This window comes from Pomacea canaliculata, linkage group LG2 (assembly GCF_003073045.1).
Source record: "Pomacea canaliculata isolate SZHN2017 linkage group LG2, ASM307304v1, whole genome shotgun sequence".
Classification (NCBI taxonomy): Eukaryota; Metazoa; Mollusca; class Gastropoda; order Architaenioglossa; family Ampullariidae; genus Pomacea; species Pomacea canaliculata.
Genome location: NC_037591.1, coordinates 11,754,501 through 11,774,016, shown reverse-complemented (window position 1 = coordinate 11,774,016; position 19,516 = coordinate 11,754,501). Strand labels below are relative to the sequence as shown.

The 19,516-nt window shown below is 38.8% G+C and overlaps 1 protein-coding gene across 1 annotated transcript; it reads right to left on the bottom strand.

Annotated features, from left to right (window-relative positions):
* Positions 1–1,557: 1,557 nt before the first annotated feature.
* On the bottom strand, positions 1,558–17,050 carry LOC112556478 (zinc finger protein 1-like). The gene is given in 9 exon segments (XM_025225517.1): positions 1,558–10,413; positions 10,683–10,878; positions 12,191–13,086; positions 13,088–13,713; positions 13,716–14,578; positions 14,748–14,953; positions 15,127–15,354; positions 15,766–15,987; positions 16,348–17,050. Coding segments are annotated over 9 exon segments (3,504 nt in total). The 5' UTR covers positions 16,412–17,050; the 3' UTR covers positions 1,558–10,210.
* Between the last annotated feature and the right edge of the window lie 2,466 nt (positions 17,051–19,516).

Here is a 19,516-nt window from a genome sequence, read left to right as displayed (position 1 = left end):
CAAACATATCTTTGGCTGCTCAGAATTAAATGGAAAGTGAAATAAAGGGTGAGTGGTATGTCGAAAGTGTATCATCTTGGGGTGGAGGGTATCATGTACCCAGCATCATGCCTGGCCTGCCTCTTTTGACATACTTTAAACTACTTCAAGCCATGAGCACTGATGTAGACACAATTGCCTCACATTTCTTCACACTTCTCACACACACACCCAACACACCAGAAGAATTTCATTCTTTAAAATTTATTCTGATCATTACAGGTTATTATTTCAGATTTTCTTTCTCCAGCTGTCAGTCATTTGCCTTTTCTCTCTTTTTTTGAGTAAGTTTGAGTAGCAACTTTGATGTGTTTATAACTATAATAGTTGATTCAATAACCTAAGTTTTCAAAATATATTTTCTTCTGTAATGGTTTGCAGGAATTGAGTTATTGTGTGATATAGTTTTTTCCCTTTTTTCTGTTTAGTAACAGGTGCATGAATTATTTCATCACTCTTAAAGACTTCTTTAAGTGCAATAAGTTTTTTAATATATTTATTTTAACCTGTAACCTTTTGTACTTCATTTCTGTTTTTAGACCTTGTAACCTAATCTGTGATTATGTTTAAAATGTTTATGAAAATAAATGTGTAGTTGACATGGGGAAGTGGATGATAGCCTACTGGTTAGAGCCATTGCACCGAATCCAAAGGCATACCCGTTTGAAACTATGTGGAGCAGCAAACTTCCTCAAATCAACCCAGCTGTTGGATTGGAGATAGTAAGGTAGCAAGGGATAGGAGATGAACACCATCTGTACAAAAGGTGGCCAGAAAAAATTGCAGTCTCTAACACCTCATTCCCCTAAGACCAAAAGGTTACAGACTACCTTCACCTTTGACTTTGGATTCTCATTGGTCTATATTTTTCAGTGTGATGATTTTATGTCCATCTACTTTACAAGCTCATAGTAATGCGTAGGCTGTTAAGTATGCATAATGGTGTAAAATATTATTAGGTAGGCTTTATTTAAATCAAGGAAATTTTAAAAAACAATATTGGCTTATTGTTAAAAAAAGTTATTCACACTGTAAACTGATTTTTTTTTATATGGAGGTGTGTGGCAGTATGCCAACTTTTAATACATGTATATGATCTCCACATTTACTGCATGGTATGACATGCATACCAGTTACGGAATAAAATAAATTCAACATGCATAATGGATTTAGGATCAGATCTTGTGGGACAAGAATATCTTTTTTTCATTCTTATTGTCTTATTCTGGCCATTTTTGATCAATTTTTCTGATCCAGATCCAGAGTTAATAATATATAATCATTTTCTGAAGACTGTATCAGTGTCTGTGTATATTTGTGTGGGCATGTGCATGCACACACCAGCAATGCATGTGTGCATCTTTGTTTTAGTAAGAAAAATATAATCCACTGTTTAGGCATCTAGTAATTAATGTTAAATGAAAGTAAGAATTGTATGTCACCAAAACCTCTTCCTTTTCTATCACACTCATGCACAAAGCTCCCACACTTTCTGACCTCCAAACTTAAATTCAAAAATACTTCTTATAAAACTTGTTGTTTATTCAACAAAAGAGTAAATACATCTGTAAAGACAGCAAAGATTCAAGTTGGAACCATGAGTATGATTGAGAACCAAAACTCTACAGCTTTTCCTACTACATTTTATGATTTGAGGTCATATGACCCTGACAAACCAATGGCTATACCACAACATCTTTCACTGTAAGAAATTCAAATATACAGCCAACATCTCAAAGAATGTACGTTACAACACACCACAAAGTAGAACAACATTCAGTTGAAAACTGTTGCAACTAGACTGCTACAGTCAAATATTGTATTGCATGTAGTGTATTAAGAATGATGAACTGGAGTTATTCCATGAAAAGGTCATACAAACTGAATGTTAAAAGAACATTCAAGAAGATCCCAAAACAACAAATTCATCACAAACTTAATCATCAAACAAATCTCAAAATGACTAGTGAAATATTCATGAGACTAGAATTGAGACAGTTATCTCCCACTTGTTATAATTTCATTTCAAAGGCATGTATTTAAAACCAAACACAAAAAAAAATCCATTTTATGACATATGTTCCCTACTGGCCGCATATGTTTAAAATGATCAGATCCTAGCAACACTTGAGGTATATAACAATTTTATTGTTCAAGATTTCTTCCAAAGAAATAAAAGGAATCACAAATTCAGCAAATATCCACTTTCTTTTGATGCATTCAGACTGCATAAACAGGAAAAAAAATTGGGGAAAAGCTTGCTATTAACCTGTATATTATTTTTTAGATTATGTGCAATATATAGATGGCATGTGTAAATAATGACTTATAACATGGAGCCCTTTAAATGTGTTTTTTATTAAGTAGATATAGGACCCATTTTATATGCCTGCACCTAATTATTAAAAGTGTCAAAGAGAGACCCTTAAGACATTTCAGAAAAAAAAAACAAAACATGAAGATGTGCACAAACAGAATATGGCTTTTGTTTTAGACAAACTAGTGCATCTTGCAACTAAACAAATAGGCAAGTAAAAGGCATTGCTGATTTGATCACGAGAAATCACAGATGATAAGTGTTTAGTGTTTTTCTAAAATCCATGTATTCTGAAGAAGAGAGAAAAATACCATAAAAAATCAGACACTAATGAGAAGTAATGTCATTCTAAAATCTTTGTCTCATGCTGTCAGCCATATCTTTGGGCAAACTTTTCCTGCTTACCTTCAACTGTCAATGTATATGCCACAAACTATGACACTAAGTGTTGGCACTACTTTTAATTTTATATTTTTTTGTTAGTATCAATCTTAAACTACAAGTGACTATGATATGGATGCTTTGAATTATTTGATAATATTGCCAAGATACTCTTTATTGCTCTTCCCTATAAGCATTAGTACTAAAAATTAAAAGCTATAACTTGGAATTCCTCAGAAATGTTTATAAATGAACATCAATGACTCAGACCATGTTAAAATGTCTGTAAGCCACAATTTCCTAAAATAGAAAATATGTGGTTTCTTCTGTAATATGCAGCACATCAAATGTGCATAAAAATACAATGACAACAAGGATATCAACAAAACAGAAAATAAACTCTTCAATAAGCATAATGCAATTAAAAGCAATCAAAGTGTCATCTTTGTTTTTGTCAATTGTTGGAAAAGCAAAGTATATGGAATGTCGAAGTTGACATTTTGGAAAGTCATCTGAAACGTTGCCTGCCAGACTTACAATTGGTCAGGACTATAGCAATTTTTGTGAATGTATAGACAGAAAAAGAAGACTGTAATTTGGTACATGATATGCTTAAAACCACATAACAAGCAAAAGAACGTAACGGGTCCACATGCACTAGGCAATGCTACAGTTCAGTAAATTTCTTTTTAAAATGTTCAGCTCTGTTAATACTTGGAACACAATCAACTGTACACTAATGATGATTCGTTAAACAGTGGTTAATAAGAAAAATGTTTTTGACTAGAATTTTCATTTACTCTCCATATGAACTTCATTTTTCCATAAGAAGGCAAAGAACAATAACGACACAAATAAAAATCTGTTTTTGTATAGAAGACATGTACATCCAGTTTGGTCATGGTTGAATTTACACCCATCTTTCTGAAGCCAAAATATGGATATAATAGTAATATTGCTTTTCTGGTATAATATTTAGTGAGAGTTTTTCTTAAAAATGTTACATTGTCAAAACTCTCTACGTCTAAACAGGAAGACAACACAAACATAAACTACAAGAATACAATTCATACACAAGCTAAATACATTGCAGAAAATGTACAATTAAAATAACAGTGGATACGTGAAATATGTTCTCAGCCCAAGATAAAGTCATCAAATGGAGTCATGAGCAGAAATTTCCCTCACTAGTGGAAAGAATTATATTTGATCAGCCATTTGTACAACATGTTATCTGACAATGATTACAAGTTATCAGCTGATTTCCACCTCTGAAGAGATTGCTCATTTGGATAATACCCATAATTGTTGCTATCCCAAAATCTGGATGCAGATTTTTCAATTTATGATGAAAAATATGCAAGCAGATGGACAAATTCAACTTTGGGGATCTAAGGAAATGAGTTGCATTTTGAAGCATTCTCCACATGGTCTGACATGTTCACAAGACAGGAATAAAATGAATTACTTATGAACATTAATTTTGATGCAGTGAGAAAAAAAATAGTCCTTGGATAAATCTTTGGTATTCGTGCAATTTCTTTTGCTGATTTTTGCATTCGGCATAAAGTTTATCCAGCCTCTTTCAAGCTTTTTCTGTATATAGGAAAGATAGCATCTACTACTGAATGGCAGCTTATTAAGATATAAATTCTTTATTTTGTTAGCAACATTTAAAAAAATTTTCCTTCATGTTTCCATGTCAAAAAAGTGCATAATGGTTCCATTCTTCTTTTGTACCTACATTTGCAGTCCAAACTTTGGGTGGCGCTGGATCGTTAAGACAATAATAATTAAACATTTCGACGGACAGATCACACAAACTGACAAACTTCAAGGAAAACAACAATCAAATAATGGCCATCTTTTGTGTGTGTTTTAGTGTAATAAAGTGCGTGAGCCCTGAATGCCCATAATAAATTTCTGATTACACAGAGAGGCACTTTGAGTCAGTTTAATTAGTGCTTTTCTGTCAGGATAAACACCATCTGTTAGGCTGAAAGGCAGAAACTTAGAAACAAGTCATGTTTTTTTTAAGTTTCAGAGTCGCAGTCATTTCTGTAAACACTTCTAAATGATGGAAACACATTTAATCTGTAACACACAAATCAGCAAACAAACATCAACACTATTTACAAACTCTGCTTTGATTTTATGCTCAGAAAAAATTACACCAGTTTGCTGATTACAAAAAGACATTTTGTAAATTTGTCATGATCTGCATATGAAACCTACAAAGTGAGAAACATTTCTATAAGCCAGATATTTCAGTCATATGAGCAACAAACAGTCCACAGGTTCTAAATAACATCAGGCCAGAGCAGTATTACTAATAATGCTGCTGAACAAAGCAAAACAAAGAAGTATAAAAAGTATTGCAAATATATAATGCTGTTTCACCAATCACAAGGAGTCGAAGACTGGTGGTGACGTTAAAATACATTCATGAGTACTTGAACTACTTCTACAAAAATTTATAATGCTTTGTATATATCAGGACCCTTCAGGCTGTATTTTTATCCCTGATGCAGCAATGCAGTTTCACTTCACAGGTTAAGAAAACATTGCATCAGAAAAAAGTCAGTAACCAATTGTATGCTTTAAGCAGAAGAATAAGTGAACACAGCAGACAATGGTGATAATGGATCATTAGCTCCATTCATTTTTTGTTTTAAAACAAAAGATGCAACAGTTCTGGTCTCTAAATTAAAAAATCAGCTTATGCTAGCATGCACCAATGGATTGAAGCATAAAAATGGCTGAAAACATGACACACAAACACCTTATTTCATCCAGTTACCAAAGGAATAGCCAAGCTTCCAAAATGATATTGCTTTAGAAACATTATTTTTCATGAAGTCAAAAAATGCTGGTAATTTCTGCTTTTTAGATTTGACCTGCTTGAAAAAAATGACAAAATACCATGATTTTATGTTTGCCTTGAACTGAAAGTAACTGAGCCATTTTTGAAACTCTCATTGGCCAAACTTCAAAACAGATACTTAACATATTGTTACTTAATGGCCGAAAAAGATTAACACGACCAAGTCCAAGACTGCTTTGTAGGAATGAAAAGACCACAGACAGACTGTTGCATAAGCAATAAATGAAATTTTAAGGCCTAAAAGACACATTTTTTGTCTAATGTGCAATATTTTTTTTTTTGAAGGGCAGACTAGGATAGGTTTAACAGTTCCTTATTTACACTTGTGTGGCTGTCTTTGTTTTTATTTTTTTTTTAAGTTTGATCTATCAGAAGCTCAACATAAGCAGAATCTTTATGCATGTTTCTGCATTTACTCAAAACGAATAAATGCAAAAACAAAATAAAGTACAAAAATATGTCTGAAACCATAATGCTAATTATTACTTATGTAATTGTGAAATAAACTTCCTCCAAAATCTGGCAGGAAATAAACATATTTTTTAAAAGGAAAAAACATGGTCCCTGGAAATTTTACCTAGTTAAGCAGAGGGTATTATATTTAACAAATGTTTCGATTTTTGAGATCAGACTGGACAATATACCTCAAAGATTTGTAGTTCCAACCTCATGGTACCTCTTCTTCGAACGAAAGGTCCTAAATAATAAAACTGGCAGATAACGTGAAACATAGTTGGTAAAGAAAGCAAGAGATTTCTTGATTTTCCTTAAATGTTTGGCACATTGCAAAAGTAAATAAAGTAAATGCTTATTTACATTTAACTAATTTAAGCTATGCTACTCTACACAAACATATCTACTCACTATGGGAAGACCTTGGATTTTTAGTTTTGGATGCTAGAAAGCCCGCAAAACATCAGAACAAATAAGGCTATACATATTAAGAATTAATTTATGTGCAAACAGGCATATGAACACATGCATACATGCACTTGGGATTCTCTCTCTCTTCTCTCTCTCTCATGGAAGACTGTTGGAGATCCAGGTGAGTACTTCAAGCATGAAGGTTCACGACCTGACCCCTAAAGGTAATACTGCTTGGTAAAGATGATCTGGATTTGTTTGCAACAACAAATCTTGAAAACAAAGCAAAGACAAGGCAAAAAAGCACATGAAGGAATGCCTTCAATCTGCACCATTTCTGACTAAGGAGCCTGAGCTAACATTCTGTCTTAGTTTCAGCTGCAATCTGACTGGCCTGAAGCTCAAACTCTGATGAGTCATTCTCTTTAAATATAAATGCTAAAGGAAACTTTTACTGTCTGTTTCAAAATGTAAATCATAAGAAAATTTGCTTTTAAAAAATCTGAGAGGAGAATGTGATGGTAAACATCCTATTATTAGTTGTCATGCAACTTATGAAGCACAATTTATTTGTAAGTTTTAATACGATGATCTGACTTAGGGAATCACTTATTTAACTTAGAATGACAATTATTTAATCTTTATTATTAAGCTTTTGTATTATTGGAATCACTGTTTGAAACATGTAAGCTGCCTCAAAGTGGAGAAAGGAAAAAGAAGTATGGAAAGCAGAGGGGGGAAAAGGAAAGATTTCGTTCGATTTGCAGAAACTTTATAAGATCTGGCTAACTATAGAACAGTTTATTAATGTAATCAAACACATTAACTCAAATAATTAGATTCATTAAGCTGAAAGAAGTATATATATATCCACAGAATCTGTGCAGTGATTTGAAGTCTACAAAGCTACATTGGGGAAGACATAAAATAACAATGCACAGCTATGAGCTAGGTACGACTAGATCATCTTTGGCACAACTAGCTGGCACAGTGAGTGATGCACAGACAAGGCTGCAGCAACACGGAAAGTGGCGCAAAGGATGAGTATTGTGTCAGGTACTGATTCACATCAACTTTACATAAAACATTTAAAATAGCAACTTTCAAAACACCAATAACTCAAAAATTAAAACAACTGGTAAGGCTATGTACAAAGCTTCCTGTCATGTACATATGTACATACTGCTTCTGTTGGCACATTGGGAAACACTGCTTAAGACTGTTTGCAATGGAGCACCATTCAAGTTTTACTTCGGAATAGGTTTTAACTGGTTAAAACACCTAAAACTGTTACGAGTCCAACTATTTATTCTGTGTATAATTAATGTATTAGTGTGTGCAAACACACATCAATTTGTAGAAGAAACTGCATGTGTTCAGAAACCAGAGTCATTATTTATTGCAAAATTGCTTACAGTGTTTAGTTACTGTTTCCTCCAAAACTGAAAGCTATTATTTGGATGGGAGCTTTGCTGCTCCTTGCACAGTCTAAAAGCATTTGGCACATGGAATATTAATACAGAAAATCTTGGAAACTGTACAGACTATATACACACAACTGTGAACAGCTGTGAGAAAAAAAAAAAATAAACATTTGAAAAGAATAATTTGAAGAATAATTTTTAAGGATTGAAAGAAAGACTAGATTAAATGAGTTTGGCACATGGAGTGAATACTTGTCAAAATATTAAGTGGCAGACAGCAACTGCTTGCTAAACTTAATATGGTGAATGGAAGCAAATCAGTGAGTATTAACACACTTGTAATGGTTGGATTTCTTGAAAGAATGGGGGAATATTGATGTCTTGGCCAGGATAGGGTTTAGATTGATAACCGAGCACCAAAAAACGTAAGATCTATCACAAAGGAGGTTACGTTCTCATCCAGACAGTCAAATGCTGTTTTTAATCCTACTGCCAACGAACAGTTATTATTTCTTATGCATTTAGTAAAAAATAACTGATTTGTCTTAAATTAATAATACTGTTAGGAATTTAATGTAATGCTGGTTATGATAATTAAAACTTATTGTACAGAACAGCAAAAACAATGATTCATTTATGCAAAAAGCAACAGCCTGTGTGTGGTCTTTAAAAAATAATAAAGAGGATTTCAGGCTAAAAAGCTGGCCTGGATGTCTCAAAGCAGCTTGTCTTGGAGACATGGAAGCTCACGGATTTCTTTTGGATTATAAGATTTTCTCATGCTGGCTTTCATTCCTCTCTCTCTCTCTCTCAAACACACACACTAGGAAAGCAGCAACATTAAGAGTATTTTGACGGGACAAAGGAACACTCAATACAACATTTACAGACCCCTTCAATCCCCAAACAGAAACTTCAAACCAAAAAAAAAAAAAATGGGGGAAGAAATAAACAAAAGATGATGACTCAGGCAATCAGATCTTAAAATCTTGCTCTGTAACTGAGAGAATGACTACAATTGAAGTTTTTTACACAGGTTATAAAACTCACATAAGACTCACATGCTGAATATCACCTAATGTTTTTAAAATGAAAAGTCCTACTAGCATTTCTTCACTTTTTAAAAAAAAGAAACCGTCTTCTTACCAACTCATTTACAATGGAATGTGTAACAAACAACAAAACAACAAAGATGCACAGCTTAAAATAATGCTTGATTGGTCCATTTTCTCCCTTTTTGGTTTAAAAGAAAAAAAAAAATAAAAGACGAAGTGGAGATAGGGGGACATTTGAGACAGAAAGAGAGGGGTTTTTTTTGGGTGAGGGCAAGAAAAAGGATCAAAGCTTTCACGGAGTGAACAAGCAGAAAGCTCAGTGCCATAAACATCAAAGTGTAAAACTATGTAATCATAGCAATAAAGCAGTAAAAATATGCGTTCCAAGAAACATGGCCAGAAAATTAGCAGATAGGAATGAATTTTTAAAAAAAAATCATTTGACATTCTTGTTCAAACCATGCCAAGAATACACCAGGAGCTCAATGTCTGTTTACTATTTACAGTGGAAGCTCGGAAGTTTAGAGAAAACATTTGTATCAGGTTATGAACTCATGCAAATACAATAATAAATTCTGAAACCATATAAGAGCAAAACAGGGATTTGTGTACACTGTGGTCCCTGAACTATTGAGACATTTTAAACATTGGAAATAAACTGTAAACTGGAAACTGTACCAGAGAATTGGCACTTGTCAGCTATTTGGTAACAAACAGCAGCAGCAAAGTTTTGAGGGTTTTGTACACGACATGACTGCCTCTCCCAGCTATTTTTCTAGTTTCTTCATGGGACTTGCTCACTACTTGTTTATTCATGCCTTCATCTTTATTACCCTTTTCATTTTCCACTGACACCAACTGCTTCATTGTCTGATTTGGGGAGTAGGGGAGGGAGAAGAGTATTGGTCCACAAATATTTCTGTTAATGGGTGGTACACAACCCCAATAACATTCTCTTGGCACCAGTTCTGTACAGCTACTTGGTCATTGAAGATTTTAAGGAATGTGAACTGGAGGTTAAAATACACATGTAGGTATAAATCTCTGATGTGATGGTTTAAAAAAATACTCAACAAAACTGTTGATGCCATAAAGACCCATCGTCCCCAAGCTCTCTCAGATGTTATATTAAGCAATGGGAAAATGGAAAATGTCCTTCTCAAAAAGTCTCTTGCAACGAATGAGACGGTGGCAAAGTCAGAAGAGGGAGGACAACTGGTTCCTCTGTCAGGAGCAGCAGGGTGGTCTACTCATCTTCACCATCAGATGGTTTACAATACTTGTAGCGATGGTTCATATGTTGAGAATATGAGCCGGAGTGGGAAAAGCGTTTCCCACACTTCTTGCATTGAAAGGGCTTCTCACCTGAATGGAGACGTCTGTGTTCTGTCAAGTGGTGCTTGTGTTTGAAAGCTTTTGAACAAACCTCACAGGTGAATGGACGAGCACCTAAAACAGCAAATATACAAATCTTTAAGACAACAAAACCTTTTTTTTTCAGCTTTATTATCAATCTTATCTGTAAGAATTTAGCTCCAGAAATGTGGTGAAAGGCATTACACACCTCTTCGGAGAGTCTGTGCAGAATATAACAACTGTATTACTCATTCATATCTTACTACCTCTGCACACATATGAACCAAATTTTCTGGCTATATTTGCTGATCTCCCCTTAATCATAAGAATGTGGTATAAGCAGCAGTGGGGCAAATTCCTACCTGAATGTTCATACTTGTGTCTGGCTAGTGAGCTCTGCTTACTAAACATTTTGTCACACTGGTCGCATGCATACATGCCTAGCTCTGCATCGACCTTGTGACCTTTCCACGACCTTCGCCTTTTTCTTAGTGGACCTTCCTCATCCTCGGTGCTGACAGCATCGTCAAGGTCCATGATGAATTCATCTGATTCCATCTGGTAATGAAGAAGTCATGATCATAATAGGTCGCACATATGCAGTGATTGCTGACATCAAAGATCAGTAAAGCAAAAAGGATATCTACATTGGTAAGCCACAGGCAAAGAACTAACTAGTCCATCTGGAACAAGGGAAGGAAAAGGGCAAAGCAGAGGTTTTGGCAGGCGAAACACCTGTAAAAATCTGCAACGGTGTACAAATTAGTGCTGAGGATGGAAATGGTGTTAAAGATCAGGGCAAAGGTAGTCAGCTTAACATACGCAAGAACAGGCAAGCAAATTGAACATATTTGTTATCTTCTTTTAATTTGATGGTATTTCTGCAAGACAGTCCAGAATAGGCATTTTTACACTGTTACTTGTACACATAAAACATGTCTGCCAAAATTTGCAGAATCTACCAACGTGTGTGATTTCTTACAGTGTAAAGCATTTTTTACATGTAATATCTATACTAAGATCTGTACACTTTGTGCCTGAATTCAATGCAATATTGACAGCACCTAGCAGAAGTCAATGCTGTACAGGACAATGACGAGATGATGCATTTATAGCAAGCTTTTATTATGCAAATAACTGTCAGTTGCCATGCAATCTATCAAAATGAAAAGTTGTACTGTTGCTGCAATTTGGCTAAGTACTGTGTTCATACTACTAATTTCTTGCCTTTTGTGCTGGATGTGAACTAGGGTTAGTTATGTTTAACGCAGAAATCCACCATGAAAGTTTACCAAAGAAATGAAAGTGGTTGTGCAAAGAAACACTGATGGATGAAATGAAAATATACAAGATATATTCAGGATAACATAAAGATCACCGTCATTTTCCTAGAATAAAAAAATGAATGAAAGGTAATGTAAACCCAGCTCTTAAAAATGCAGCAACATTGTGTACATGAAAGTGTGGATGCGTGCATGAAAGGACAGAACAGGCAGTGGGAGACAGACAGGCAAGCACTGCTTTTAAGGATATGGAACATCATATCTCTACCTAATTTACCAAGAAAACTGGTTAGTAAAACTGGGTGCATTTGCACCTTGGATCAAGTGAGGATGGAAGTCAAATAATTTATTCAATGTACTGAAAATTAAAATCTCTGCAAGATCTGGTAGCTTCTTCAGCCTGACTTGCAATTTATGTTTAATATGGGGAAAAAACTAGAAGGGCATATTTTTGTTATCCTTAACTCTTCCATTTTCCCAGAAAAGCAGTGCATCCCAGCAAAAAAGAGAGCTTGCTCAGTAAGTTGAGCAAGCTACAGGTGGAAGGACAGAAAACAGAACAGGACAAAACATGAAAACACTCTTACATTTACCTGGCGCCACGATTTGCGACGCAGGCGTTTGCTCTTGCCGTTGCTCTCTCCATGCTGCTTGATCTCTTCCAGTGATGCCACAGTGGCCAATGTCTCTAGATTGTGCTGTCCAGACAGGTATGCTTGATTTGACTCGGCTTCACAATTGGAGTTGTCATCCTCATCATCATCATCATCATCATCATCAGTAGAGTCATCGTCTTCATCCTCATTGTCCATATCTTCATCCTCTTTCTTCACTGGTTTTTCATCGATGACAAGCCGAGATTCCCCACTCACATCCGAATCATCGTGTTGATTAGATTCATTTTCTTCACCAGCACCCTTCCTCTGATCTCCTTCCGCTTGCTCTTCTATTGAAGTATCTTGATCTTCATTTGCATGCCCATTGGTCTTTGACGGAGAGTTCTTCATGGCCAAGAGCTGTGAGCGGATGTTCATTGCCATCTGGTGACGATCTGAAGGAGACACTGACTTTTTTGTGCCTTCGTCCTTAAGAGCCTTCAGATTACTTTTAAAAAGACCTTCCTGTTTGAGATATTTGTAAATAAAGGACTTCTGAAATCGAATGCTGCTGTCTACAGCTGAAAGGACACTGTTTGTCTCTTGTTTTATGGTGTTGGGGGTATCAGAGGTTGGTTCCTCTTTGGTGGTTGCATTTGCTGATGGTGATTTGGTGCTAAGATTAAGTACCTGATCCTGGAACTGATATGGTGATACAGATGGTGCTGGTGATGATGAGTTGCTGTGAGCACGAGGTGGTTGCTTACGCACACTTAGGTCAAGAGGCATTTCTGATGATCCACTTGCTGCCTGAGAACTTGGGGAAGGCCTGTGTAAACACCCATTGAATTTGGTGGGTGTGCAGGCATCAGTGACAAGATTATTAATGGTGGATGAAGAAAATATCTGTGGGACAATGGGAATATATGCTGGAATGCAGGATGCTGTAAGTTGTGGTTGTAGTTGTGGTGGTTGAAAGGCCACTCTCTGTCAGTTTGTATCGAGCCATGTTGGGGAAGTATGGCACTTCTTTGCCACGTCTCCGGTCCCTGGCACGCATGTTTTGGAACCACACCTGGACAACACGTTTGGACAGCCCTACTTCTGTAGCAATCAACACAAGCTCATTCTTGTTTGGACGGGGGTTTTCCCGATACCTGGTCTTGAGAATGCTTTGCTGATCCTCACTTATAAGTGAGCGCATGCGGTACTTCTTTCCATCCATTTCCTCACTCTCCTCATCCTCAGTCGCTGTGTCACATAAGCTACCATTGGGGGTGGCTTGATGGCTCACGTCAGAGCTAGAAGTTGCACTACAGGGTGATGTGCAGGCATCCCCTTGGCTGGAAGATGGTGTTGTGGCAGCAGCAGCTGTAGCTGGGGCTTCAGCAGTGTTTGGCATGCGCAGAATAACATCCTTATTGGATTTGCACAGATAACGTTCGTGTTGATGGAGCTCAACAGGGCTCTTGAAGTCTGTGGTGCAGTAACGACAAGCAAAACTGTCTTTGGTTGTCAATTTCTTTCAGGAGAATCTGCAGTGTCTTTTTGGTCGACTTCTTCTTTGATGGCTTCATCAATATTTTCCTTCTTCACTTTCACTTTGTCCATATCAAAGCTGTTCGAGTCTTGCTCCTTAGAGCTGCTTTTGTTGAGGGCCAGAACTTTCTCTCCACTAGCAGGATTAAATAGCTGGGTGTTAAAATTAACATCAGGGGATATCTGGGTACGGGAGTAAGCAGGAGAGGGAGGCATATCGGGAAGTTTTGGGCAGGCTATCGGTGGAGCAGGAAGACTTGCAGCTAGCAAAGGGTGGGAGTGAGGATGATGATGGGCAGGCACTGGAACAGGCAAATGCTTTCCAGCAGCCACCCCCAACATGCTGTATGCTCCAAACCCTGCACTGGTCATGGGAGGAGAGTACAGGGTGGGAACAACAGCTCCACGTGCATCATACTTGAGGAACTGGCTTGGATATGCTCCTGGGGGTGAGGACTGCATAGATCCTCCTCCGCCAGATGCAGACTGGGAAAAGCCAATGCCCACAGATTGATACATTAGGCTACTGGCTGTGTTGTCAGCAGTGTTACCATTCCGGTCCATTCGCCGTCCCTTCATGTTTAGCACCCAGCACTTCTTGGAGTTCATATGTGATGAGTATGAACCTGAGTGCGAGAACCTCTTTCCACAGTTGGCGCACTCAAATGGTTTCTCGCCTGAATGAATACGGATGTGTTCCTTGAGGTGATGCTTGAATTTGAAGGCCTTCCCACATTCTGGACACTTGAATTTCCGTAGGTCTGTACTCTCATCATGAGAGATCATGTGTCGCTGCAGCCGGTACACGTTAGCAAACATTTTGTTGCACACTTTGCAAACCTAGTCAAAGCACAAAAAAAGCAATGTTTTTTTTTAAATCACTGTGTAATTGCTAGACTCAGTAATTTTCATATGACATAACTGTAGAAAGGTCCACAACATAAGTGGAGCATTAAGGCAAAAACATGTCCTCTTAAAGCTACAGGGAGAAAAATGCTTTGTTCCTCACCTGTGATGTAGGAGAATGCAAAGCCAAGTGCTTGTCTAGATGTGATTTCAGAAGAAAGGTGTCATCACACTTTGGACATAGATACTTGACTGGCATGTCAGGGTGAACTGCTCGCATGTGGTCGCGTAACAAAGATGCACGGACGAAAGTTTCTGTGCAGTGCACACATTTGAGAGTGTACTCCTCTTCTGTGTTTCCTTGAGCATCTGAAGCAGAAAGATAAATTAGTGCACATGCTGCTCTTGTACATTCTAAACTCAGAGTGTTAGGCTGTTCATCTTGTTTGTTAATGGGCTATCATCAAAGAAGAAACCAGTCTAGATTACTTAATGTGCACAGGGTATAAAAAATTTTGTCTGCTTTTATTTATAAGGCTTACCTTCTGCTGTGCTGTTTTCATCATGGTCACTGACAGGTTCTGGATAGATGACAACAGTGTCACTGCTCTCCAGGTATTTTTCCAAACCTTCATCATCTTTCCCTTCTTTCTTCTTTTCTTCTTTGTCCTCCTCTTTGATGGCATCTTTCTCTTCTTTCACAACTACTTTCTCTAGTGGTAAGGTCAGCTGGGGCACACTCTCTCTGATTTCTTTTTCCTTCTCTTCTGCTGACAGAACAACCTTTGACACTTCACTTAATATTTTTATTAATGTATGGCATCTACAATGCCTGTCTTATACAATGCTAAAAATATTCCTTCCATAGTAAAAATTGTTTAAATTTTAATCAACCTTCTCTGCCCTTATTAAATTATTTTTTTTAAATTACTGCTTGCCCTCTAAACTTGGCCTTTAAAAAGTAAAATTTGTGAGCAATGATACCTAAACAACTGTATTCTAAATTGTAAAAACTCTTTTGTATTTCAATGTCATACTATCCATTGAGCTTTTAGTTTTATGAAGGTAGCAATGAGATTTTTCTAATGTAAAGTACTGTTTTAGCATTAACTAGAATTTAAAATTTTGAATTATAGACAAGTGCTATCTCATAGTGTCCAAAGATCTTTGAATCAATCTACCTTTCACAACAGGCTTTTCTCCTTTAGACAGTTCTTCCTTCTTTGAACCTGCATCACAGTTAGTGTTGCTGAAAGACAAGCTGTTTTCCTTCTTGTCTTCTGGCTTCTCATCGCGCTTGCCAACACTCTCATTGCTTGCTGACCTCTTCTTGACCAGCAGCTCTGTCTTTGAGTCCACTCCCAGTGCTGGCGCCTCCTCTGTGTGGTCCTCATTGTCCACAGCTGGGAAAGAACAAAAAACAAAATTAATGAGTGAGCACTGTCAGCTACAGGTACAGAACTGAAAAAATGCTGTAATGGTTCTGCCATTTCTGGGCAAATAACAAGTGTGGAGATGCACCATAACACAAGGCTACATACTGTTTAAGTACCTTTCCCCCCAAATGTCAAATAAATAATGATTATAAAAATGGTGAGAAGTGGCCACTCCATTTAAGCTTTCAGTTCTCTTTGAAATTAGCATTCCCACCCACCCCCACCACCATCACACTTAATCGGCAAAAATTAGTAAATCAATTTTTTTTTTTAGTCTTTGTTCTTCCCCCAACTGTCAATGACCACCCCTCAACGCCCCGCACACACCCTCCAGCCACAGAAATGTGAGGTACAACATCTGCAACCGAACAGAATCATTAGGAATGAACATCTGTAGATGGCAAAGTGGCTGCCATTGCTGTTCGCCCAGGCAGGAAACTCTCCACACCTTCCTGCTCCTCTTCTGCTGCCTCGCCAGCATCTCACTCTCAAGGCGACACCAAAGAGCTGAAAGGAGCAATGACATGGAAACGAGTAGGTCTCTGCCACTGTGGGCCGGCGCACGGGCACTCTGCCAGGGTCTAAGTGTGAAGGTCGACACGGCGACACGGCTGGCCTCTTCCTCCACTCCTCCCTCTCTCCTCCTTCCCGCCACGTGGCGCTGCAGTCGCTGGGTCGGTCGCGAGCGCCCGAAGCCAACAGGCGCACAAGCAATTACAGACGTACCGTCGTCTATAGGTACTTGAGACTTATGGAAGTGGCTCCTTTGTATGACACACAATCAACTCGGGTATAATTGCTGCGAGCTTTTTTTTTTTTTCTGTCTCGACCTTCTAATGAGGCATTGTGCCCTTGCCAAGGGATGTAGGGGGTAGGGGGAGCAAAGCGCAGGCCACGCGACTGGAGTCTCTTGAGGTGAGAAAGGTCGCATGGCTTTGCCTCCCTTTGAGATTAATTTCAAGCCAGCTTCCACACGCGCGCACGCATGCACGGACTGAGAAGCGCGTCCTTTCCCGCCCTCTTAACATTGACAAGATTTCACGTGTTTCGAGAAAAAAAGATAAAAGGCGTTTGCGACCAGAACTGAGAGGGATGCCAAATGAGGACTGCCTACCCTCTCTGTCAACTCTCGACAGGCAAGTGTCTGACCAGTCTTCTGACGACGTCTGGTCGCGAGCCGACATAAAAAGGCTCCCCCTTGGTTCTTTCAAGAAAACTACATTTGCGCGAGTTTCTAATATCAACGCTATGGCTCACAGCGCAAAAAGCCGGTGTAATAAGGTGGACACGGGTGGATGGGTGAAATCTGACGGCGGGAAGTGGTGGAAAGCACTTGGGTCGATGAAGGACCTGGCTAAACCTACACACAGCTCGTCCTCTAGCCCAACAAAAGATCGACCAGTAATGCAGAATGAGCCTTGCCCACACCCCTTTCCTCTCCACACCACTTCCTGTCACACAGGGCGAGGATCTGGGCACGCAATGGCTGGCTGACGCCAAATTAACGATCTTTTGATCGCACCTACTTCCAAGGATGTCGATCGGTGCATACTTTTGAAGCAGAGCGCTAACCCCTTTATGGTCCCTCTCCAAAAATAAATAAAATAAACAAAACGAAAAACAAGAGACGATATCTGATACAAAATCGCTTTTTTTTTAAAAAAGTACCCCCGCTTCGTTCATTTCATCATAGTTATAATTAAGTGCGTGCCGTGTAATTTCAATTCGTTCTTAGATTAAGAAAAAGCAATATACTAAGCATCAAAAAGCGAAAGCATCAAAAGCGAAACGCGGAACTGCAAAATAATGTTTATGTTAAAAAAAGAAATGATTGCACTACTGAGATGTGTCAGTCCCGTTTCTGTGCATTTTTTGTTTGTCCTTCTTTATGATGCTCGTGATTGGGGTTCACTAAATGCTCCCATCACCCACACTTTGGTCTACCAGGTGTCAGTACACGACAATACACCGGTTACAAACTGTCAGTGAACAGTAGAGCAGGCCATCGCACCCCTTTTTCTCCCACGCCACACCTGGGCAAGCAAGTCCCTCGCCGCCTGATGGCAATAGCAGAATAAATTATCTTGCTGCCACCGTTTGACCCTGCCGTTGCTGTAGCTGCTGCTGCTGTCTACCAGACGCGGGAGCCGCCTGACACTCTATTCCGCCATCTACATTCCCCCTCTCTTCCAAGCCTTCAACCTCCTCCAACACCTGCTTACCCACCCCACCCACCCTTTCTGTACCGGAATCTTGGAGAATGCCAGGTTGGTTCCCACAGTTGCCCAACCGCCCGTACCCTACGCTTATCCTCATAAAAATTACCTCCCTGTTTGCAGCCGTGGGGAGTTGGGGCTGGAGGGTGAGGGTGTGGGAAGGGGGAGAAGGAGAGCGTGAGAGCGAGGAAGGTGAGAAGGGAATGGTAAAATGGGAAGGGGGAGAGAAGGGACACTGAGGTGCCGGAGAGGTGTAGAAGAAAGGTGGGAAAAGTCTTGAGTCGCGCAAGCTCCAGACACCGAGAACATGGCAGCGCGGATCAGCGAGCCAACAGCACGTTGACTTCACGGGATAAACGGTGCTAAGGGCCGTTACTTTCACCAGCATGTGATAGCAAAAGGTTGCCGGCGAAATTACAAACACTTTAGAGTGGTTTAAATTTTTTTTGAAAGATAATACGGGGCATTTGCGTACTTGTTTTCAACAAACATCTGTGTGCTGTATGTATGAGACTGGCGAATACGGTTTGTTGTCTATATAATCTCTCACACACATCCCACCCTCCGCAAACATGTTCGTATAAAATCCTCAGCGAGTGGCTAAGCAAAAGTGGTCTTGGGAGAGCTACGCCATACTAGAACAATATTTTGACGAGTTGTTTTTGAGGGAAACAATAAATTCCAGGCTGTTGATGAGGGGGAAAAAAGGGGAAACAAAAACAAGAAACCAGATACTAGTCTAGGAGAAAGCGATCTCCATTTTCTCCTCCTACCCACCGCACACTCTTCCTCTGTGTGTGTGTGCACGCGCCCATATGCGAGTACGTATGCGAGTTTTAACATGTGTGTGTGTGGCCTCGTCATCAGCTTTGTGCATGAGACGAGATGCAAAAGTAATCCGAGGCTCAAAACAGAGCAGAAGGAGGCTCAATGCTGGAGGGTGAAGAGGGGCAAGGTTAAGCTGAGGGCCGAGGTATCGACCAAGTCAGGCGGTTCAGACAGCTGTTATGTACTGTCAGACAGCTGTAATGGTTGTATTGTCAGACAGCTGTAATGGTTGTATTGTTTGCAGGTACATCGGCTTGTACCAGCTGTTCGCGATTCTGTTCGTGTACTGTCCAAAGACTCCAACCAATTCTGAGGAAAGCAAGATGTTATGGGATGTGATGTGGCAAGGTGTGATGGTAGAATGCAATAACATCCTCGCAGCGCAGTAAATTAAATACCAAAAAAAGCAAAATATAACACATACATTTTCGCATAATGGCATCTCTTAAAGC